The 25,116-nt window shown below is 41.3% G+C and overlaps 1 protein-coding gene across 1 annotated transcript in view; it reads right to left on the bottom strand.

Moving 5' to 3' along the window:
• Positions 1–5,463: 5,463 nt before the first annotated feature.
• Positions 5,464–25,116, bottom strand: part of LOC102562527 (sodium channel protein type 5 subunit alpha) — a 78,948-nt gene continuing 59,295 nt past the window's right edge. Inside the window, exons 18-26 of the mRNA XM_059729366.1 lie at positions 20,841–20,995; positions 18,894–19,067; positions 18,245–18,367; positions 15,901–16,179; positions 14,525–14,578; positions 10,548–10,689; positions 8,675–8,775; positions 7,950–8,220; positions 5,464–6,718 (exon numbers count right to left, since the gene is read on the bottom strand). Of these exons, the coding sequence (XP_059585349.1) occupies positions 5,487–6,718; positions 7,950–8,220; positions 8,675–8,775; positions 10,548–10,689; positions 14,525–14,578; positions 15,901–16,179; positions 18,245–18,367; positions 18,894–19,067; positions 20,841–20,995 (2,531 nt within the window). The 3' untranslated portion in view covers positions 5,464–5,486. The remainder of the gene's footprint in view (positions 6,719–7,949; positions 8,221–8,674; positions 8,776–10,547; positions 10,690–14,524; positions 14,579–15,900; positions 16,180–18,244; positions 18,368–18,893; positions 19,068–20,840; positions 20,996–25,116) is intronic.

Genomic DNA, 25,116 nt, shown 5'->3' on the forward strand with positions numbered 1-25,116 from the left:
ACCAGCTCTGCACCAATTTATATTAGATTATCAGAGCTCCGTCTAGGTAGAGTTTACTAATTCTTAATTATATGAGAAATTTGAAAGAAACTTTGCAATTCATGTCTCCCCAGGATTTAGTTGTTGAAGAGTATAGAGAAATTGTCTAAACACTGACAGAATAAAAGATATATTTGAACATAGACTATTATTGATCTTTATTTAATAAACATAATGGATTGTTTTTTTGTCTGATACAAATATTTTCCGGCAATAACTGCTGATGGCTACTGAACAAATGGCATTTAGTACTTATCAGGCTTTTTAGGCAGTAAAAGGGCTCTACCATCTCAATTTCTCTAATGACATTATCATTTACTATTGCTGTCATTGTTCGTGCAGTACAGATTTGCAGTTAATACAATATAAAACATAACTTTCAATTTACAAACCTTTAATGTTGGCTGATCATTTTTAAAAGTCAGACCATAAACACCTATACATTGAGACCAATTTTCAACTCACTCTGAGCTTTGAGAAAGAATAAGGTACAGTTTGTAATTGCATTGGTATTGCAGCATCTTGAAAAATAAAATATTCATTAGTGAAGTGATTGGTATAAGAGCTAATCAGCAGTCCATTTATTTCCCCATGACATCACCCTGGTTGCTTAATTAATGAGTGACTAGCTTTCTATTATGTATACGCCTCCCCTCCATTTCTGTACAAAAATTCTAATGTCTTCAGAAAAAATGTCTTTGCTTTGATATTTGTCAGGTTGAATCTACTGTCAGGGAATATAAATTTATGTTTTAATGGGTCTGTTTCTATTTTTATATATTTTCAAGTAAGTTTGAGGTCAGTTGGACAAGACTTTGAGATATTAGAGTCTGCAAAATGACATGTTTTTCCTTTCTCAGATACTACAACTTGTCATACCCTCACTGAATCCAGCACTGAGTTACCTAAGCTGAGGAACTCACATCTTAAATGCAATCAGGGTACCTTAACAGCATTCACTGAATAACATATGTAAAGAATGGCTGAAAAGATTGATTTCTAATGCAAGTAAAATGCTTAGGAATATTTCCCTTAGCTTGAATCCAAAAAGAAGCATCTACACAGCACGTAGCAAGCCACTGCTAAAATGAAAATGAACAATACTACTAAATGAACAATACAGGGTATTGAAGGCCAGGAGAATACTAGATTTTGTTGTAGCTTAACTGCTTGAGGGCTTAGATACCTGGTTACAAATGGAAAAATCTTGGAAAGAAAAGACCCATACCTGATGCCTTACTGGCAGTGCCACTGAGCAGGAGACACAAAACTTACATTTTGATGCCTGAATTGCTCTCGCTGCAAAAGGAGTAGCCATTAAATAGACAGGTTTTGATTATATTTTTACCTACTGAATTTGTGTAGAGAATAGGTAGGCACATGCTAATTTCCTTGTTGAATTGTCTTGTTGCTGAATATGTTTGCCACATAACACAATCTCATCAACACAACCGTATGGCTTTTTAAACCATTGAAAACCCAAACTAAACCTTCCATCCACTGCCACATACTATTAAATGTAGTGGTGATAGCATTGCTTCTTTCCCACATAATACATGCTTTTAATAGTCTGTTCAAGATACAGGAGCATGTAAGACCCATACAAACCAATCTGTGAGTTGGGTCAAGCCCTAGATACCTGGACAAGGGTTAGTGGTGAATTTTCCTGCCCTTATACTGGCATTGTGTCCATGAAGAGACTGCGCTGCAATTCCATGGCCTGCCGGTAGCTGAAGAATGACCCCTTTTCTCATATTTGATTTAATCCTTCACATTAAAACCTGTTGCTTGGTTTCCTTGCAGGTATTAATAAGTTTCATCCCAATATGAGTAATATTTTAAATCAGTGATTCTCAACCTTTTTAGACTCAGGGCACCCCTTGTTAGACTCAAAGCGCCCCTCAGAAAATGCCAGCCCTCATTTTTTGCCTATGGAAAAATAATACAGCAATTCTCTTGCTATAAAGAACTCAGAAAAAGCTTCATGACTCTGTGGATTCATATTTGAAATCTCTGGGTTTATCATGTAAATCGTGTGTTTGCAGACCTGACTGTGCTAATATTCCACAGTACTCTGTGACACTCTTAACAGGATCTTACATCAGCCATAGCCTCTTGATTAAGAATCACTGTTTTAAATCTACAGAATAAGGACAGATCTGTAGATGGAGATGTATCATCTTTATGGGTGGACAGTAATTGGTAATTCCCAAAAACGAGGGTTGCAGGTTCAATTTATATGGGCCACCCCTGTGTCCCAGGTAGGTTTTTGTTTTAATTCATCTCAAGAATAGCATACAAGAAGAAAATGCTTGATTAAGTCATTTTGTCAGATTCTCCACTTGCATAAATCAGCATATCATATTTCCTTGATTCTGCAGTAGCATCTGAAAAAATCCCTTATGGCGATGGGACTGCCCAGTCATTTAGCACCTGGTTAAGTAAGTACTAAATGACTATGCAGTAACAACTGCTCAGTCAGCCACTCATGCAGGTGCAGTTTATGGGTTTGTCTATATGAGATGATTTACTGCACATTACACTAATCTCATGTGCAGTAAGGCATCATCGTCTACATGTGCACACCAATTACTTTGCAGTAAATTAGCCTAATATGCGGTTTGCTAGTACCTGTAGATTAACCACATTAGGTACTTCACAGTAGCACACATATAGACAGCTGACTGGGAGCAAATTGTTCCTGGTTAGCCCAGGCAGCAGGGGGTGGGGGGACTGTCCCAGCTCCTGGGCAGCTGCTTCCCAGCCCTGCACCTTGATCTGCACCAGGTGGGGGGTGGGAAGCAGATCAGGACATGGGGCTGGCAGGCAGCTGTCCAAGAGACCCGACAGCTTCCCACTCCCCACCTCACACAGATCGGGGCACAGAGCCGGCAGGCAGTTGTCCTGGAGGCAGGACAGCTCTCCCTCCTCGGCACCCTACTGTCAGGGGGCAGACCAAGGCAGGAACAGCCCTGCACTGAACTTCTCCCATTGGGAGTAAATTTGCTCCTGACAGGTGCACATGTAGACATGTCCCTGGGGAAAGCTTACTGCACCTTATTTGCGCAGAAACCCTAAGGCACAATAATAACACATGTAGATACGCCCTGTCTATTATTAAACTGCTACCAAAAGCAGCATGTACTTAGCAATGGAAACCAGCTATGAAGTTGATTAAATGCAGCCAACACTGAGCGTGACTATAAAACACATGACCCACATTGGACAAATATGCTGATGGGAACCTTTGTTTGTTTTTTTTGGCAGGCATCCTATGCATCCTATATGCAAGCCCCAGGCCCAGAAATCTTAGCGTTTGAATGCCTCTCTAGCCTTGCTTGCCATCGAATTTTACCATCCTAAGAGCATGAGACTGATAGGTCTGGGAGAGAGGATGCTTGTCTGGTGGTACAGGCTCACAGACTTGAGGACTGAGCTCTGCTCAGTCAAATTTTGGAACTTGACTCTTGGGTTTTACCCAAGTGAATTTGACATTTGGAAATGACTTTGCCTTCATTTATACTAGATATAAGTAGGTGTCAAAGTGCTGCTCAAAAGTGTGTTTATGAAACACCTGTGCTAAAACTGGCAACCATTTAAAAAAAAAAAGGTAATGTGCATCAATTCTGGATGAGCAGGGTCCTGCATGCAAATTGCTACAGCCAGGGTCTGACAGTAGGGAGAGGAGGAAGGGGCTGCCAGGGAAAAAAGTTAGGGGAAGGCAGACAGCAAGAGCTATCTGATCCCTCAGATTTGCTTTTCCTTCTCTAGCAGTGGGAAGGGGACACATTCAAGGCAAACCTCCAATAATTAGAACCTATACCTGGAAAATTATAACAAATTGATACATTTTCCCATCTATATAATCTAATTATTGAGGGGGGCTGATCATCTTCTATTCAAGTAAATATGGTACCTTTTCTTCAGCATCACCAGCTTCAGTGAAACTATGGTGATTCTCATCAATGCTAGATATGCCCTCACCCCTGCATCTAGCTTCAAATAAGAGAGAGAGAAAAAGTTTCATTGAAAAAATTTGACCATGAGACACCACATCAACCAGGAGAATCATGGGGAAATAGAGCAGAAAGAAATAAGATTAAATAGCATTAAAATATAATTATTTGTTTTTAAATAGTGCCTCAAATTGCAATCAAGGTCCAATTGTGCAAAGCACTGTACATGTTCTAGTAAGAGAAAATTCTTGCCCCCCAAAATTCACAATCTAAATAGATATGACAGGCAAAAGGGGGGCAGCAGAGCAATACGTTACTTGCCCAAGGTCATACACAACACTGAGCGTGACTATAAAACACATGACCCACATTGGACAAATATGGAAGAGCTTGAAACTGGAAATCTAGCAATTTTTTAACCTTATCTTGAAAGCCGACTTGCATATAAAATCAACCTATACGGAAACAAATAGCATGGAAGTATTAAGAGGGCCTCTGCAGCACTCTTGTGGCTACGACTACCTAAAAATGTGAAACAAAGGAAAATGACTCAGTCACTGAAAAGCAAGATACTGCATACTGAACATGTGAGCCTGTGTATCTCAAATAAGCATTTACATGTATGCAGAAAGAGAATGAACCTCGGCCCGGGACTCTATTTGCATGGAGAAATCCTGGCTAATGAACACATGATGCCTTGAGAAGAGCAAAGGCCTTTAGAAGGAAAACAGGGTGAAGACCAAGAGAAACCAGGTCACAGTTATGAAAAATGTTACTCGATTCATGACTGTTGCTGGAGTGTTAAGTGTTGCATTTATTATTTCATTATACCGCAGTAACACAACCACAATAGTATATACACCATGACTATTCTATGTGACTGCTTTGTATTGGAGGAGTTCCAGTACAGATTGTCATATCAGCAGGTCATGCAATGGCTATGCTTGTGATATCTAAGTCACAGGACTTAAAATACTGGGAGGCATTAATCTAGCAGGTTAATAACCAAAATGTCAATTCATATTAGCCCCGTCCTTCCTTCAGAAAGTCCCCAAACCTTATACTCTTTTCCCAGCCAGCCCATTCCCATCCCCACACAGATACTTTGTTCCAGACAGTCTGAATTATCTTCTACTTCTCGAACTAGCTCCTGAATAAAGCAGACCAGCCTAATTAAGTGGATGTCCTGTCACCAGACATGTAGTAGAGTACTGAGTCATTGTTGTTCTTTCTGGATCACGATAGCCAGAAACCAAGGATTCTGCCATAGTCTGGGCCTCACAGTGATATAACTGCTCTGACCCTGAGCAGATTTATTCTGCAGGTGAACAAACACTGAGCAAAGATGAACATCAGGGTCAAAGGTTATAGTTAATGGCAAACCACCATTATTTCTTTTGCAACTGATGTTTAATAGGAAGCTGCTTAAATTGCTGTATATTTACAGCATTACATTCTGTAGGCAATATTTTAAAGCATTCTTAACAAAAATTAACCAGTGGATCCCTTATCTCTGTCCACAGATAGTTCACAATCTATAGGGTCATCACTTTTGAAAGAATCTTTCATCTGTACCTTGAGATTGTCATTATTGGCTCCAGTAACACTGTCATAGGATGGAGGGAAAGAGGTTGTGGACATGCTTGCAGATTTGTCTACAATCCTATCATAATTTTCATTCATCATAAGTGCAATGAGACCTTCCTTCTCTGGAGCATCTTCTTCAAGGATGTCACCATCACTGGTTCTACGACGATATAAAAAAGAGGCCTGCTTCAAGGAACGTTGAAGCAAGTGACTCCTGTAAGCCCTCTGGATAATAATAGCAGATCTCTCCTCTTGTTTGCGTCTGAGCGTACTTGTAATTGGTTCATATGAAAGCTTGGATGGGTTGGCAGCCATAAACTTTTCCTCCATCTGTACTTTAAGAGTATCCATCTCCCCAGAGTCTCCTAACACTCGTTTGGTAAAAGCAAACAAAATATCCAAGCAGTGGATCCTATCTCCACTGACCATGGGAAGGTCCATTGTTATGAGCTCAAGATGATTTGGTTTTGGTATGCGTAAAGGTTCTGCCAAAATATTTGCAAAGTCTGAAAGTGAGGCGTAAGGAATAAACTGTGTTGCTCCAGGATCAAACTTCTCCCAAATTTCATAAAACATATCAAAGTCATCTTCACCTAAAGGATTTGCACTTTCCTCAGTGGCAGCATTGAAGTTCTCTAAAATAACAGCTATATACATGTTTACCACAATGAGAAATGATATAATGAGATAACTTACAAAATATATTATACCTATAGCAGGTTTTCCACATTCTCCCAGTTTGCCTTGTATTTCTGGGTTACAATTTGGTGGTCCAGTATTTAAAATAGGATTGAGAAGCCCATCCCAGCCAGCTGATGTTGTGATTTGGAAGAGACAAAGCATGCTGTTAGCAAAGGTTTGGAAGTTGAACATCTCATCAATTCCAGCCTCCCTCTTAACATAGGCAAAGTTAGTCATGCCAAAAATGGCATAAATAAACATGACCAAAAAAAGTAAGAGACCAATGTTGAACAGAGCAGGAAGTGACATCATTAAGGCAAAAAGGAGAGTTCTAATTCCTTTGGCAGCTCGGATGAGTCTTAGTATTCGTCCAATCCGAGCCAAGCGAATGACTCTGAAGAGCGTAGGTGACAAGTAACTTTCGAATTGTTTAGCAAGGTCAGAAAGCAGAGTGGCTAAAAAAGAGAAATGAGTAACCAGTTAGAATGTCTCCAGTTTTCTCACTTAGCAATGGAAAGAAATAATAATACCAGCAAAACGGATACATCTCTGAACGGAAGAGGCCCATGACTTAGCAGTGATGGAATAAAATAGGCGTCTTTAAAAAGTTAAATGGTTTATCAGTAAATGTTCAGAAAACATGGACTGCATGTGTCATATTTGGCCCTAGATGTGCAAAAAGAAAGGATACCTGAAATAAAAGGTAATACCAGTTACAGGCACTCGAATGATTAGATACTAACCATATAAAGACCATATGAGCAAGACCTGCCAACATAGCAGATGCAGGCATAATTCATGCTAAATAGCACTGCTTTTAGTCCCGACTCTGGGGGTTTAAAACCACAAATAGGGGTGTATTATTCTGATATTGGGTTCAAACTTATAGACAATGCAAAATAGCTCTAACAACAGAGATTTATTAACTTGGATCCAGAGGTGCAAAATTCAATATCCTACACATGATGAAGCCAGGGGTTTTGTTACACAAGAAATGGCTATTTTTATTTAAGGCCTTCTAAAATAAAATGCCAAGTAAGTAGATGTGACAAAATCCCAAGTAGTCTCATAGGACATAGTTACATTTTCTATTTTAAGTTAGACTCCTTTAAGCAACTCAATTTTAACAGTCAAAGTATAGGGCACATACTTAAAAAAAACAACCCTAAAATTTGTGCAATTTTTTTCTATATTGGTCAAAACTATTAGATTGATTAGATTAGATAACAAATATCAGGTAATCCTTGAGGTCTGTAAAAAAAAAAGGGCTAGAGGTTAGTAAATTTAAAATGTTTTATATCTTCCTTAAAATACCTAATTATCTCCTGATTAATGATAAAATCAGTACATTTCTTCCTCAGAATGAGCTTATCTGAGTCTTTAGATATAAGTATTACTATTATATAAAGATTTTTACAACTTTTTAAGCCATAAAAAGATAAGTACGACTATGGGGAAGTACAGGGTAAGTGAAAACAGTTAGGAAAAATATAAATCCTTGTTCCATACTATTTGAATATATTTATGGTTATTTTTTTCCCCTCAGACACTGTATGTCTTGGACAATTTTGACCAGTTTTCCAAACATTTTATTCCTAGAATCCAAGTTCTCTTTTGGCATCAGTTTGTGGTCAACCTAACTTTTTATCTTATGCAGGTGAAGAGTGTCAGTATATTTTTACCTACCTACAATTGATATGACCACAACAATTAAATCAAATATGTTCCAGGCATTGATGAAATAGTATTGTCGTAGAGCCAACAATTTCACAACGCATTCTCCAGTAAAGATGGCAACAAAGAGTATATTGATTTTGTTAAGAACAGCCGTCTTGGTTGCACTTTGATCATCAGTTTCCACCATCATGGTGACCATGTTAAGACAGATAAGAGTTATGATGGCAATATCAAAGGGTTGACTTGTTACAATATCGAAGAGGAATCCTTGGTATTTATTCTGAGAAAAAAAGAAACATATTAGGAATTAATTAGAAAAAGTAGATGTGAATATGTTTGTTCATATTTACTAGAAGAAAAGTTTAATCTTGATACTGCAACATTTCATTCCATTATAGACAGATATATAATGGAGAGACTGAATATGAAAAAAATCATTCCTTTCCCATTCAGAAAGACAGTCAATTCTGAGGTAAATATATAATCCAATAATGTTTTCCCAGAAAACTTCATAAATATTTAATTTTGCAATCTTTCAAGTAGCAAACAAAAGTTACATAACTTACAGAGATGTAAAGGACCGTAAGAGCTCATCCACTTCAAGAGAAGATCACCCAGGTCTAAACCATGCTAGATAAGCATTGTCTGGCCTTAATTCTAATTCCCATTCAATTTTTATTACAGATATTCACTGATTAGAAATCTTTCATTGGGAGGAACTCAGATGGTCTTACCAGTGGCCTTGGGATGGGTTTTTGGGGTTTCTTGGATCCCAATTTTTTCATGGCATTATAATATTTTTTCTGTTCTTCTGTCATAAAAATGTCCTCTCCACCTAAGTATATGGAAAAACGCTACCATTACTTGTGATGCTAAAACAGCTTCATTGTAGTGCAAAAGTCTATAATACTAGGAAACAACATTTTTCTGCACTTGCACTTCTTCCTAAGACACTTTTCACCTAATTAAACAAAAAGCAGAGAGCTTGCTGCATGTGCTTAGCAGCACTTCACTGGTTCAGAGTAGTAGGTTGCCAAGAGCTCAGACAGAGAAAAAGCAGTACCTCGCCCAGAGTAACACTCCTAACTGCTTCTCACAGTGCTCCCCTTGGACCTCAGCTGGAAGGCTGGAAGAGACCCCATCTTGTGCAGCCCTTTGTTTTAACACTCTGGATCATCCCTAACGAAAACCACCCCAGTCAAGTATCTGTCCAGCCTGATCTTGAACATTTCCAGGGATGAAGATTCCACACAACCTTTGCAGGTACCCTGATCCAAAGTTTAACCACTGTCATAGTCAGAAAGTTCTTCTTAATTGCCAATCTAAATTTCCACTGTTGAAACTTGAGTTACTTGTTACTTGTTCCTAGTCCTGTCTCCTATGGCCACAGAGAAAGCACATCTTCATCTCATCATCCAATCATTAATGAAGATGTTAAACAATACTGGACTAAGGACAGACTGCTGGGGAACCCCACTTTATATCTCCTCCTAGCTAAACATTGAGCCACTGATAACTATTTGTTGGGCACAACGATCCACTGAGTTATATATCTACTTTACAGTACCCTAGAGTCAAGAACAACATGGTTGGGGCTCAAGCCTAATGCTCAGCTCTCTCTTGTGGCCTCAGGCTCCACTGTGAGACTAGGCACTACCACAGGTCCCTCCACTGATCTGAACCCTGCCTCAGGGATCACATTGAGCCTGGGCTCCACCTGCTTGATCTCACCCACCAGGGATGTGGGGCTGGGGTTAGAGGGTGCCCCATACTCACCTTTCACTGGGGAGGCAACTGGCCTGGCAATTCTGGGGAGCTATCCTGTTTGACCAGGCCATCTTTCCCCAGCAGGGTGCAATTTTCAGTCAAACCCAGGACCATGGAGCCTCCTCCTTCCCCATAGCCCCATCCCTTACCTCCAAGATGTTGTGAGCAGCAGCTCCAGTCAGGTGGTGTTCTCTGACTGGCTAGCAGCATACTGCTGCTCCCTCTGCAGTTCAGAGCTCAGTTCTTATAGAGGACAGATGGGCCCTGCTCCCAATCAGGCAGCCCTGCCTTAGTGGCACTGCAAGCAGCTGGGGACTGCCTTGCCACTGCTGCTCAAGTCCCTGAGGGCAAAAAAGTACCTGTTCTCTGTTACAAGTGGTCCTTGATATCTCATCTAACCCAATGGCTGCTCAAGAGAGGATCAATTTAGAGCTGGCATTATGTATTCTTTAAGCATGGGTGAGACTGGTGCCACCTTAGTCAGGGGGGGCACTTGCCCCCCCAGCAACCAGTCAGCAACCGGGAGGGGGGTACCCCACAGCCAATCTTGCCGACAGGGGTGGGGGGTCCCCTGCAGCAGATTGCACCAACCAGGAAGTGGCCATGGTGCTCCCAGAAGTGGTTGCAGTGCTTTCCACTCCCCGGCCAGTGCTCATGGGGGCGGTGGGCACCAGTGCTCCTACCTGCCCCCCTGCCTGTCACCTAAGTAGGGAGAACAGCCTGTCAGGGAGTGCACCAATGCTCTTAGGGGCATCACACCCATGCACCCCCTATGCGTTGCCACTGTCTGTAAGAATGAATAAAAACAAGACATTGAGGACCTGGAGATATCCAAGATACTTATCTTTTTCTTTTGTTCATTAAAGTTGTCAATAATAACCCCAACAAAGAGATTTAGTGTGAAGAAAGACCCGAAGATGATGAAAATCACAAAATAGAGGTACATATAGCGATTGGATTCCATTTTTGGCTGTTCTGATTCCTAAAACAAAAGGAAAATGAAAAGAATATGGTGCCAATCCTGACCTGAGTTCTCTATGGAAGCAGGGTCCTCCTACATAGAACTCCTTGAAGGATCGGAAATTTGGTAAGTCATTGCAAATGCTGAAAAATCTCTCTAGCTGAAATCTGTCTGTAGGATACAAGAACTCCTACATTTAGGCAGTAAGAAAGAGGAGGAGGGAACAAACTTTGTAGCATGACTACTTGGAAATTCAATGGCACTGCAGATGATAATGTAACTGGAGACAATGTTTTTTGCAGACCACAATTATCTTTCCTGAAACTGAAAATATGTTCTGCAATAATACTCTAAATATTCTGTTGCAGAAGTAATTGCCCAGAGTATTTAGCCCAATGTCTTTCAGCAGCATTGCTGCTCTTGTTTGTTATTTTGATTTTCTTTACCATATATGCTATGGTACAGTCTGGTCATTGGGCAGAACAAGTTATGATAATTTGGCATTATCATTATTTGTATGAAAAAAATAAAGGGCAAGGTTTCCCAATCCACTAACTGTACACTAAGAAATAACAAGATGGAAAGATGAGTTAGTTTACTTTTATTTTGCACATCTATTTCTTTTTTTAAAAAGCACTCAAGATTTTCCCTTTAAAGCAGCTGTTTAAAAAATAACATTCATTGTGGCTCTGTGGCTGATCCAATTCCCACTCAAGTCAATAGGAATTTTTATTATGATTCAGTTCTCAATGAAGTCATCTCACTGGCACAATTTTCAGAAGTGCTGAACAATTAGCAGCTTCCACTAAGATCAATGGGAGTGTTCAGTGCTCAGCATTAGCAAATCAGACAATTTCTTTTGGAACATAAAATCCAGCTCCTGCTTTTAAGAATCTCGGTCTAGATATTTTCTTTTAATCTAGAACATTGGGGAAAATGCCATTATAATAGAATCCAAATTCTTCCTAAAATTAGATTTTGTACCTGTCTATGAAGTTGAAGGCTTGTGAAACATCCAGAGGTATACAGGGCTGCAGCAAATGGATGTACTGGACTGCTGAGCTACTCTGCTTGCTGTGGCTTTTATTTCAATGGACATAAGGTCTCAAATCATCTTGGCAGGACTATTGATTCATAGATTCATAGATGTTAGGGGCTGGAAGGGACCTTACAAGATCATCAGGTCCAGCCCCCTGCACTTGGGCAGGAAAGACTGCTGGGGCCACCTGACCCCAGCAAAGTGGGTATCAAGATGCTTTTTGAAGATCACCAAGGTGCGTGACTGTACTACCTCTGGGGGGAGTCTGTTCCAGACCCTTGGCACTCAACTTGTAAAGACGTTTTTCCTTATGCCCAATATGAAGTGATCTTCAATCAGTTTGTGCCCATTGTTTCTTGTCTTTCCCTTGGGGGCCTTGGTGAACAGATGCTTTCCCAGGCCCTGGTGTACACCCCTGATATAGGCTGCCACCAAGTCCCCTCTGAGTCTTCTTTTCTCCAGGCCGAACAGTCCCAAGTCTTTCAGCCTCTCCTTGTATGACCTGCTCTCCAGACCTCTAATCATGCACATGGCTCTTCTTTGGACTCTCTTGACCTTCTCCACAGAGAAGTGCAGAGCCCAGAACTGGATGCATTACTCCAGCTGTGGTCTCACCAAGGCTGAGTAGAGCGGGAGGATGACATCCTTAGTCTTGCTCAAGATACATTGGTATGAGCTCCAGCTCATCTGAGAAGCAGAATCCTTTGAAGTAAAAGCCACAGCAAACATCTGAGTGGGTAATATATGTGGCAATCCTAAATTTGGCAACCCACCAAGAACTAAGGGTTGCACAGCACCTGAATATGAAAGGTATGGGTTATACTGTATATTAGAGGTGTGCAAAATGGGCCGTATTCAATTTGGATTTGGCCTGAATTGGGGACAGTGATTTGAATAGTTGATTCAGATCACTGTCTTGATTTGATTCAGCCAAATCAGAATCTGAAGATTCGATGCTGATTTGGAGAATCAGTGATTTGGCCATAGATGCAGCTTTAAATGTTTTTTCTACATACCTCCAGGTAATCGCACAGCTCGTGATTGCTGCAATGGTGGGAAAGATGAAACGTCCCACAGGAGTGGAGGGGGACCCCCCGTGTGCTCGGTGGCAGACCTGGAAGTAGACCGGAAGTAGTTCTGGTCCACTTCTGGGTCTGCTGCCGAGCACATTGCAGACCCCCCCATGCTCCTGTGGGATGCTCCATCCACCCCACCATCTCAGCATTCATGAGCCGCCTGGTACCTCGAGGTATGTAGAAAAAACATTTAAAGCTGTGTCGGGGGCAGGGGGGAGGGTTAAAATTAAATTCAGAGAAATTAAAGGGTCTCCTGATTCAGAGATTTGACCACCAAATCAGCCACCGAAAGGATTCAGAGATTCAGCCATTGAATCAGGCCAAAATGAATCAGTAACTGAAGCTTCATATAGCCCTACCATATATTACTGTAGGTGGTAGGAAATAAAAAGCTTTAAACAGTGTGAGTATATTCTTCTATGTCATTTCTGAGTTTATTTACTTTCTTGCTAGTAATCCTTTTGACTTTGAGTTTTTGGGACCCAGGACTGTGTGTGTTCCTTTTGTACAGCACCTAACACAATGGGGACCCGATCCGGATTGGGAACTCTGGGCACTATAGTGACATAAACAGTAAACAGGTCTGGCAATTTATTGTAAATGGTTGTTTAGTTCAATCATTGATCGTCCCCAGTTTTAAACATTTAAGCTTTTAGTTGGACATAAAGTTATTTCCCTGTAAAGCATTTACTGTTGCAATTGATATGCATTATGCTGCATATCATTCGTGAGTGAATTGTTTGTATCAGAAGGTGGAAGCTGTGTCCGTGCTGTGGCTGTTTCTCTCCACTTCCTCCCCGACCTGCACCTGCAGCATGGGCATAGCAGGAAGTTGAAGCAGTGAGGGGGGAGGGGGAGTTGGGAGGAGGGGTAAGAGTGGGGAGAAGTGGCCTCAGCATGAACGCAGTTTGCAGGTGTCCCGCCCTGGCACAGCTCCCCGCCAGCTGGAATGTGCCCTCCCACTGCAGCTGGGGAGTAGGGGGATGAGAGAAGCAACAGTGACCCAGATGCAGCTCCCACCTGTATGGCCCCAGTACTGTCATGGAGAAGGCTCCCCCACCACCAACACGCTGCAGAAACCACCTGACCTGCGTCAGACTGGAGCCAGTGGGAGTGGGGAGAAGCAGCAGTGGCACCAGTACAGCTGGAAGCTGTCAGTGCCCAGCTCTTCGATGCCCAGGCCTGTGGTACAGCCATAGGACCAGGCACAGGCAAAGCCTTCCAGCTCCCCAGGCTGGATCCAGTGGCTCTGCAGGCTGGATCTGGCCCGTGGGTTGTATGTTGCTGATCCCTGCATTATGAGGTTGTATGACTAACAATTTAACGAGGATCAAAAGAGCAACGGACAAATTTAGGCAGGATAGGTGTACCAATGGGTATTAAACTTGACAGTAGGGTGCAGCTTCCAAATCAGGACTTCAAGGCCTCTGAAACCTGAAAGCAGTGCAGGAAGATAGGCAGGGGACAGATCAGTCCAGATAGGCCCTGAATAAATACTTTTTCCCTTAGCATCCACTCTCCCCTACTGTGAGTGAGACCATAGGTTCACTTAGCCACATGTATTTCTTATATTCTCTTATATCCTGAAATTGGAGAGCTTCATCTTGAGCAGACAGCACTGGCAAGCAATGTATAGAGTGAACTACCTAATATTTCAAACAGTTAGTATGAAGATTACAAAACACAACTAAAAACTGGAGAGGCAGAGCCAAGAAAGCACACTGTAAATGCAGAGCCCTACCTCTCGTGAATCAACTGCTGCATACATAATCTCCATCCAGCCCTTAAATGTTGCCTAAAATAAATTAAAGAAACCATATTTAACATTTAGCATAAGATTCTCCATCCCATCAACTGTATTTATTTGCAGAAGGCACACGTTTTTCCCTTAGAAGTTGGCCATCTAAAATTGGGGTGAATGTCTTAAGCGGGGAAGTAATTTTTTTGCCTGGAATAAAAGCATGGAGAAACTGTAAAACGGCTGTGGCTTCTCTTCCGTCTCTGACCCCGAGCCAGCCCCATGGAAGGAGGGATGGATTCCAGTCTTCAGCAGCAGTTACAGTTTTAACTCTTTCCTAGACACCCCTGTTTTGGCAGTACCCTTTTGGCTGATCGCCAACAGTTGCTTCTAATTCAGCAGCGGCCATGAGAAATCAAAACTGCATGAGCAGGAAATGGAGGGTGAATGAAGTGGAGAGTAGGCTCTCAGTCTCTGTCTTTCCAAAACAAGATGCCTATCTTATTTGGAGTTATGTGATACAAGAGAACATGCAGTACTACTTTAAGTTGTTATGAGTATGAAGGAACTGTAGGCCTGCCACAGAGACCAATCAGTCAGTTTCCCATAACCCCCAAGGTTGTAGAACAGCATCAAAATGGCACATTTATGACCCTTCTCTATTGCTGACATTCTTTGTCCACGTTAGAAAGTTCTGTTCTGGTCTTCTGTTTCCTTAGTAATGTTATCTACCCGCATTTCTCTTTGGTAGGGGAACTCCCAGCTGATGCATTGGGGCCGCATCTATCTATGCCTCTACCCTCACACCTCCTTTCAGTGTAGTAGGTAGGCTGGGGCATTGTGGAGGAATCTTTCAGTGATGTTATGCTACAGATTTTGTTCACGTGTCTATTGTCCAGGAAAGACCCTCAACTGAGTGGCAGAACAAACCTTCTCAACAATTAGCTTTAAAAGGTGGTGGGGCAAGGGCTGAGCCCAAGAATCAGAGTTGGAAGAAAAATCTCTAAACTGAGATTTATTCAGGGGAGAGAATTCTGCTTCCAGTCTCATGAAATTAAAATAAATATGTCACTTTCCCAGCATATAGGTGAAGGTTAAAATAGCACACGATTAAATGGTTACCTCTCTAATTTACAGATAACCATTAGGATCAACATGGTGTTCACACTGCAGATGGGGAAGGGGTGGTAAGAAGACATCTATTACATTTTTTCTGCAGGAACTTAGCACATTGTGAGTGTAAGCATGAGATGGGGAGAGGAAAGAAAGGTGATCTGTAAGGCCATGATTTCCTGCCACCAACAGAGGTGGGTGAGAAGCAGGCAGAACATTTACTATACCCTGCAGCATGCCAGCAAGCAAAAGAAAATAGAACTTACCACCTGAAGAAGTGCTAGGTAACCAGAACCAACATTATCAAAGTTGACCTTATCATTGATCCAGTATATTTTTTTTGTGTCATTTAGGCTTTGACACTGGTTTTTATTCTCAATAAGATGACTTAATTCTGAATCTTCTTCGGTCAAGTTAACACATTTTTGAAACTTTCCTGCAAACAGGTTCACACCCATGATACTGAAAATAAGCCAGAAAATGAGGCAGACGAGCAGAACGTTCATGATGGACGGGATGGCTCCCACTAGAGCATTCACAACCACCTTAAGAGACATTAAAGAAAACAAATATGGGTACTCGTGTGAACATGGCCATACACAATGAATAGTGCTTTGCGACATTGAACTGTTTTGAGGAAATGAGCAATTGCTTGTCATTTCTGCAAGCAGTTACACATGCAAGTAATTTGATTCCTGAATACTCTCTGCCAAAGTCAATAGTCACTGCTGGCCTGAGCAAACATTTCCACATGCAGTGTTTTCTCTTAGGCCGTGTGTAGATGAAACGAGGAACACGTGTGCATGACACTTTAAAACAGGTTAAATGCTTTTGCACCGCTTTAATGGCATTGGTGTTTGCATGCGTTGGCAGCGTATTGCACATTAATTCCAGCCACTGTAGCACATTTGGTGGCATAATGCTCCTTAAATGACTTTGGGGTGCAGGAAAATAAAACACCTCTGAGGCGTTTTAGTTGGTTGCCCCACAGCTGTGAAGCAAAGCACTGGGCTCCGTGCAACTCAGGGGCTGTGCAGGCAGCCCGTGCAGGCAGCCTGGCAGCAGCCCCAAAAGGCAGGCTCCACTGAAGAAAGAAAAAAGCAACAAGCCTTATTTTTTCTTTTTTTCCCCTTGGAGCCTTCCTGCCTGCATGAGCTGTGAAGGGACCCAGTCCTTGCCTCCACAGCTGTGGTGCCCTCAGGACCATCTGAGTCAGGTGCCTGCAGGTGGGTGCTGGCGGGGGGGGAGAGACTGCCACTGCCATAGGGGGAAGCACCAGCTCCTTCCTCCCCCACCCCCCCCACAGCCCAGGGACTGCTCTACCCACTGGCAGCTCGCCACTTCAATTTAAGGTGAAGTAAACCCCCACTTTGTCTACGCACGCCCTTAGACTGTAACCTCTTTGGAACACGAAATCTCTCTCTTTACCCGTGAAATACCTCTAATGCTTTGTGGCACCATTAAGCATCAACAAAGTAATTATGATAGAAGATGGTATTTCTAGTTTTGTTCTTTGTTGATACTTGCCATTACTACCTTTCTCCGTGAGAACTAATTCAGAGTATAAAAAGTATCCTGGAAAATTTGTTGAGAGGACTCATGACTCCCTGGTTGGTATGCTAGTATCATTATTATTATTTATTGCATTTATATAATGACAAGAAGTTTTGGTCACGGATGAGGACTCCGTAGTGCTGGGCATTATACCAGTATGGACGTAGACGACTGTTCCTTCCCCAGAGAACTTACAATGTAAGCGTGCAACAAGAGACCACTGCAAGATACAGGAAATGGGCCAATACAAAAAAACCCAGATAATACTTGTCAACATGATAAGCACTGGTCCTGGTGCACTTTCAGGGATCAGCCCCTTTCATTTCAAAGAAAGATCATCTGCAGGACCCCTCTGCCAAAGAAATCTCTGTCTGGTCTCCCTGCCCCCCTGGAGCCACCCCCGGCACAGCAAGAGTGGCAAGCATCTGGCTTCAAGACCCTAGCTCTTCCTTGTCCCCAGCTCCCATTCCCCCTATCTGTGGCGCTCATTTCAGAGAGCTTCTTTGAAGTGGGGTCCGTTCTGATGTCCCAAACAGCTCCACTTCAAACAGAGCCAATGAAGTTACATCCAGCAGAGAGATCAACAGCCTTTGGGCACCTTCTATTGGTTAATTAGAATATCTGACTGTCACCCATGTCACACACTTGAGAATACCGAGGGGTTTGGGCTGTTGTTTTGTGCCTGACACAGTGGAGTTTACCGATAATGAGTGTAAATGTGAGGCAGATGGGACATGCTTTCCTTCTGGTGTATCTGTGGGAGTCTCTCACCCCACCTTACCCCTGATTTGCACCAGGGAGGGCTTGCAATCGAGCTACTATGTAACATGTTCACATTGGCACAGACATTTATTTGCTGTCATTGTTACAGGCAGCCAATGCTCAACAAACAAACAAACACCCCAATGTATAACTAATATTCTAAGATAAGGAGCAAAAATATGGGCAAAGATGGGTTGTTTCAAGGGGTGATTTTTAACCTTTGACCGTTCTGTCTGAGTCCTTGCCCTTTTACACGATCACATAGGAGGCTTTGATGATTGCGTTTACTCTTACCCTCATCCCTTCAAATCTTGACAGTGCTCTCAATGGTCTCAAAGCTCGGAGAGTCCTAAGAGATTTCATAGGACCCACTTCAGAGTAGCCAAGTAAATTTGCGATAAGGCTCGCTAAAGAGACCTAAACAGGGATGCAAAGCAAAAGACAAAATATTAGTACAAGCCAGTCAGCTTCCTCTCTCTCTCTCTTTCTCTCTCTTACTTTTTCTCTTTTTTTTGGTTAAAAAATCCTGCCAGTGAAAGCGTGAACCAACACATAGGACGTCTGTAGGTCAAAAGCAGAAACACATTTTATATGTAGAAAATAACAGGTAAATTCTGGACCCGACCAAAATGAATAGCAAAATACCCAGTGATTCTAGTGATGTCATAACTTCATCCATTTTTTTAACAAAGCACATTTAATTTCCTCCGTTACTACCCTTACCCTTGATTAATAAAGCTGAAGAAATGCTGTGATGAACATTTGACCAAACTGAATAATAATCTGCAGTACCCAAATTATGACCCCGTGAAAGGACTTGATTTACAGAGAGGCCTTGATTTTTCTGCTTTTGGAAAAAAAAGTGAATCCCCCTTCAGGAGGTCTCAAATTTGGCATTTAAAAGACAGAGAATATTTTGTTTGTGTTCAAAAGCAAAACTTACATCTACAATGAGAAAATCAAGCCAACACCAGGCATTGGTGAAGTACTCCTTGAAGCCGTAAGCCACCCATTTCAGAAGCATCTCCAGGACAAAGATGAAGGTAAACATTTTGTCAAGAAATTCCAACATTATTTTAATACGTGGTCGCTCTGAAAGATGAACGTCTTCAAAAACCTGGAATAAAAAGTTTAGATATAAAACCACTCTAGCAAATTTCACTGAAATATTTAATGTTATGTTGGGATCAAAGACATCTTTGTCTTAGGGATGAGATTCTGCAAATAGTTATGCATGAATGTAACTTTACATCTGTGAGCAGTGAAGGTGATAATAATGAAAATGATACATTAGACATTGTGGAAGGATCAAAAAATATTATTATACATGAAGCTAACTAATCCTTGCTCCATAGGTACAGCCATCTTTCTTCATTAAAACTCTATTTCGTGGCCTAGAATCTATTTGCCCCAGAAAATAAGATTGATGAGAGAACAGAAGATGCAAAGATAGTAAAGATGGGTAGTGGAAATGCCAGCCTTGGTACTGCTTATGTCTTCTCAAGTCCTATACCTGCAGCAGTTAATCCTACAGTTATCACAGCTGCAAGGATATCAGGTATCGCCATTTTGTAGATGAAGATATATTCCCAGTGCCATAGTTTGTGATGGGCAAATACAGGTTCTCAAAACCATGTGGCACTGAAGTTTGAGCCACAAACCTGAACATGGTGACAAATTTCTTCCAAGAAGAAAAAAAACCCACAGAGTAATCAGGATATTTAGAAGCAGATTTCTGAGAGGGAGAAGCAGTACATCTGGGCTAGGGACAGGCTGCTAACTATGACTGGGGAAGGGCTTAAACCTCGACCCTGGCCTGCAGGGACCCTGGAGGTGTCCGGTGTCAGTCAGGGAGGTGAAAAACATCTTTCTTGGCTAGAAATGAACTTTACATTTCCAAATGGCTAAAATACAATATCTTCTATATTTGGGGGATATATGTTGTAGCCGTGTTGGTCAAAGAATTATAGACAAACAAAACTCTTAGGTTATAGGTGATCTCTTTTAATAGACCAACTAAATGGTAGCAAAAAATCCCACAAAAAACCCCAGGGGAAAAAATTTCCAACCTCTCCATCCCCTGTGCAAAACAAAGTTTCTTTTTTACCTGGGAGACTTTTTACAATCTTTGAATTCTCCTCAGCCCAAAGAAGGGTGTTTGGACCCAAAAGCATGCAAAGAAATATTTTTTTTGCTACTAGTTCGTTGGTCTAATAAAAGATATTGCCTCTAATCCAAGGGTTTTGTTTGTCTATAATTTGCAGACCAACGTGGCTACAACACATATCCCTGAAATATATCAAGGAGGAATTTTAATGATGCACATAAAGATACTATACACATGAAATAATTTGACAAAAAGCTCAAAAAAAAAAAAATCTAAAACCTGAGGGAGGGTGTGACAGCTTGTTAGAGTTGCATATACTGTCATGTAATTGATAGTAATGCCAATTATGATGATCAGTTAGGCCTTTACTAAGTCATTTTTTTTCCTTCCTTTCTCAACAAATTTGAGAATACTTTCCTTCCTTTGAGCTAGAAGTCATAGAATTGTAGAACCGGAAGGGACCTGTAAGAGCACCAAGTCCAGTCCCCTACGATAGGCAGGAAGGTATTGGGCTCAGACAAGCTCGACAAGGTGCCTGTCCAGTCTCCTCTTGAGCCCCTCTGGGGATGGCGACTGCACCACCTCTGCCGGGAGTGTGTTCCAGATTCTGGCGACCCTTACAGAGAAGAAGTTCTTCCTTATATCTAGCCTGAATTTACCCTCTATAAGCTTGTGTCCATTGGTCCTCATCTTCCCTTGACGTGCCTTCCGGAAAATGCCTGGCTTTGGTATTAAAAAGCTAATATTATAATTCAATCTGACATGAGATCAAGTTGAATTTACCAGAGCTCCACTGCTCAGCAGAATCATAAAGATGATAAAGGATTCAAACCAAGGATGTTCAATAATTCTGTAGCAGGTTTTCCTCAGATTCCACCACTGTCGGCCTGGAAAATGTGTGGTGTCCACCATACAGCAAGGAAAATATTGAATGAAACCTAAAAGAAGGAGACAAGATAATGAATTGTATCTGAATACCAAGGATTGCGTAAATATTTCTAGATGCTGTTGGGAAAGTCCACAACTAGCCAAAGTCTGTTCATTGGGGTTTTGTGGTCCTTCTGTGAAAACAGTCTACATAATTATTTTAAGCAATTAGGAATATATTGCACCTATTAGCAAACAATCTTTCTTCACTTCCATATGGTATTGAGAATTCAAGAAATATTCATTTATTGCATTGGGTTTACAGAACCTCAGAAATTCATTATGAATCTCAGGGCTTTGAAAGCCTTTTGCCAGCTCTCTCAACAAAATAACCACTGTTGAGAGGTGGAAAGGTAACATAGCTGAGACGAGGAATCACTCCATCTCAGAAATTACACATAAAGAAAAATCTGTAGGTTTCAACTCCATCCCCTTGATGATACTGCTGGGCTGAGCTCTACGTTCTAATTTCTAGACATTTATCTCTTCTAGTTTGAAACATACAAAGCGACCTGGTTTCCATCACATGCCTTGCAAGAATATTCAACAATTCACTTGATAATAGTATTTAAAAAAAAATAGGCTGAATATCATGACAAGTTCTTTTCAATCTCACCATATTATTAGTACCTTTTATAAGTGGGGTTAGTTGCACTGCTAGTTATTAAGGTTGCCGGAGGCTTTTAATCTAAAACCCTGTGTTCAACTGCTTATTCATTTTACCAAAATGTAAGAAATTGGGTTGAAATTTTGTATGTTGTGCATCTGCTTTATGCTGACTTCCTTGTGGGTTTTTCTTCTCTTGAGAATGAGAATACATAGTTTTGTCCATATTAAAAGTTCTGTGGCCATAATTTTGAGCACTTTTAGTGTCGTCATGTTCTGAATTAGGGAAATGAAATTAGTCAGGAGGGTGGTCTTTGTGTTTTTGTTTTCCTTAAAAGTCTGCTTCAATTTAACTAAATAATATTTTTTTTTGGCAAATTACCCTTTGTTTGTGCTCCAGAGAGACTTGCTAAAGCATTGTATCTGGTATTTCTAAAGGTTTCACCCATACTAGGCAGAAAGTTGCAGGATATTGGCAGCGTCTACACAAGGCACTGACTGTGCAGTAGCTCACTACTACTGTGCAGTAGCGTTGCATGGCAGGAAGTGTGACATGATGCTACTGTGAAGTAGTAACATGCTACTGTTCAGCCACCAGCACTTAAAAGCCATTTGGCGATGCTACTGCACAGTAACTCTGGATCCTGCACAACCATTTAGTACTTGTATACACAAGTCAGTCTCATGCCTACAGAATGAGGGTAATAGTACTTCCTTACTTTAGGTTAGTGTGAAAAAGACTGAATGAATGTCTGAAGCATTTGTATAGTACAATGATGAGCATCATAGAAAAGCCCAGGAGGAATTTAATAATTTTGTCTTCATGGGTATACGCATTGGCGATGCGTAGGAGGTGCACGGGGATGCACGTGCACCCCCTGAGATTGGCAGTGCACCCCCTGCGAAAAGTGCCACTGATGCTGCCAGCGGTGCCTGTGGGTGGTCGCCACTCAGCACCCCTTGCTGCTGATACCACTGGTCACCTATTGCCACTGGCTGCTGCCGATACAGTAAAAAAGGCTTTGGATGCATTCCTCATTGTGCAGTGAGGAAAAAAAACAAACATTACATAGCAGCTAATGAACTGAACAATGTCCATTCTGTACAGTGAATGAGGTGGGGATGCTTTGGAAAAAATACTAAGAGACTATGTAATAGTTGCAAACCGATGCTGCCCTTATGCTGCCATAAAAATTTGTTACTCAAGTTGTGAGTAAACACATATCTTAGACCCTTGTCATACACCAAGTGCTCAAAAGTGTTGCCATGATCAAAGGTAGTCACATTTTGTGATGACTTAGAGGGGCAGATGTCTGTTTGATAATTGTATGCCCCAAGAATTCCCTTAGAGGGAACTCCAATGGCTAACATATCCAGCTGCCATGCCCCAATTTAGGGCATGTGTTTGCAAGCAAGGGAACCCCTATGAGCTGGGGAATGCCCTGGGTTGGGGTGTAACACGAAAGGCCATTGTAACATGGGATCAGGACCCAGAAGCCTTGGAAATGGGCAGGAGTCAGCCCCTGCAGGACATGACCCCAAATGCCAGTGAAGTGGATCAGATGTACTAGGACACATCTGGGCACAGCTGATTCTGCTCCAGAGGTGAGGTCTTTTTATACCCAAAGACTGTCTCATTAAGCATACTAGTAAGGGAGCCAAATTAAAGTTGCAAGGACAAGTTTAATTGTGACATTTTCTAACTTTTGAGTACAACCTTAATAAAGTTGTTTTAACACTGTAGGTGATGTATTGTGGAGAGGAAAGTATACTCAAGGGATATAAGGGAATCTATAGCCCTGAGTAATTCCTATGCTTTGTTTTTATGTACTAAATTTGAATGTTTTAGATGATTATGGTGTACCACACCACAGTGTAAAGTAAATACAAACTGCCTGCAATATTCCTTGCGCTTTATGCTTTGGGAAATCACTTGAAACCGAACAGAGCAGGAGTACGTAGGCCCACATGTATTTAGACTCTAAGGGTGTCTATACACGTGCTCTGACGTGTGCTGATTAGAGTGTGTCGGAGCAGACTCGATTCAAGTCTGCTGCAGTGCTCCTATTAAAATGCTCCAGCATGCTGCAGCACCTCATGGGTTCAGCATCCCACATCTCAAAATGGCTGGGTGGGCACTTCAACTAAAGCTCGTTCAATGAGCTTTAGTTAAAGCAATCCCACAGCCATTTTGAAATGAAGAATACTGAATACATGACATGCCACAGCATTTTAATTAGAGTGGCTCTTGGAAGCCACTCTAATTAAAACATCCCCATCCCTGCTTCCACCCCTGAGCACATATATAGGTACCCTAACTTTGACCACATAGATTCTTCACTTCATTTTTGTTACATAAATAGCAAAAAACAGTGTTAAATTAATCATTGTTTATATAAACTACATAAATACTTTATTCTTTAAAATATGGTTTCATGACATCATCTGAACATATCTTTAACCATTTTTGTTCCTCTCCTAAAATCTGTCAAGCTGTCCAGTAGAAATGAATATACCTGTCTTGTATGCATACCAGCCCAGCCGCTGGCTTCTTTACTTTTCATTCCATCCAGGAAGAGCACACACCGACTGCTGAAACTTCCTTAGCCTGACGAAGGGTTTTTCAACCCGAAAGCTTGCCTAATAATTATTTTCCAACTATTTGGGTTGGTCTAATAAAAGATATCAGATTCTTCCAAGGAACCTTGTCTGCCCATGTCCTTAGACCAACACGGCTACAACCTACACCCCTGTATACTTTTCTAAGAGTTTCACCCTAAAGCAAAGGGCTATTACTTAGCACTTATTTTTATAGTAATTTGCTTCTATACATATAATTCAGAATTGTATTAGATATTATGCTTGATACAACATCTGACAAAAAGCCGATGGAGAATGGTTTGAGTCTTTCCATTGACTTCACTAGGCTCTGGATCAGGCTTATATTCCTTTACAAGTTATAGATATATTTTGTCCAATGCCCACCTCATTCTCTTTCACAATTACTTCTCCTTTGTGTTTTGTATTATTTTTAACTCACAATTAAAACATTTTCATTCATTCAAGTTCTGTTTACCAAGCTGTTTTCTTTATTTCATTTTTTTTAATCTCCCTCTTATTTTGTTGTTAGCTTCAGTGTTTGCAACACTTTCAAGTTGTTACTCCCACTGCAAATTTGATTAACATAATTACCTTCGTTTCTAAATCATTAGCAAAGGTGCCAAATACCAATGACACTAAATTACGCCAGGAGTAATTCTCCACCAAGATTAGACAAAGTTAGTTTAGTTTAGTGGACTGTCATCTGTCTGCTATTGTTTTAAACCAATACAATCCTTGTATCTAGAGAATTTCCAGCTAAAAAAACAGGGGAAGTTTTTAAAAGCCTGATCCTCAGATCTGGCCATGTTACTTTTGGCCAACATCCCCGAATGGGGTGAAGTCCTTAGGTTATGTGGGTCTGTTTCTGCTTCAATATAGATTACAGTAATTTGTTACTTGTTCAAGCCTGAAGATTGCTCTAATA

The sequence above is a fragment of the Alligator mississippiensis genome, chromosome 5 (genome assembly GCF_030867095.1).
Source record: "Alligator mississippiensis isolate rAllMis1 chromosome 5, rAllMis1, whole genome shotgun sequence".
Lineage (NCBI taxonomy): Eukaryota > Metazoa > Chordata > Crocodylia > Alligatoridae > Alligator > Alligator mississippiensis.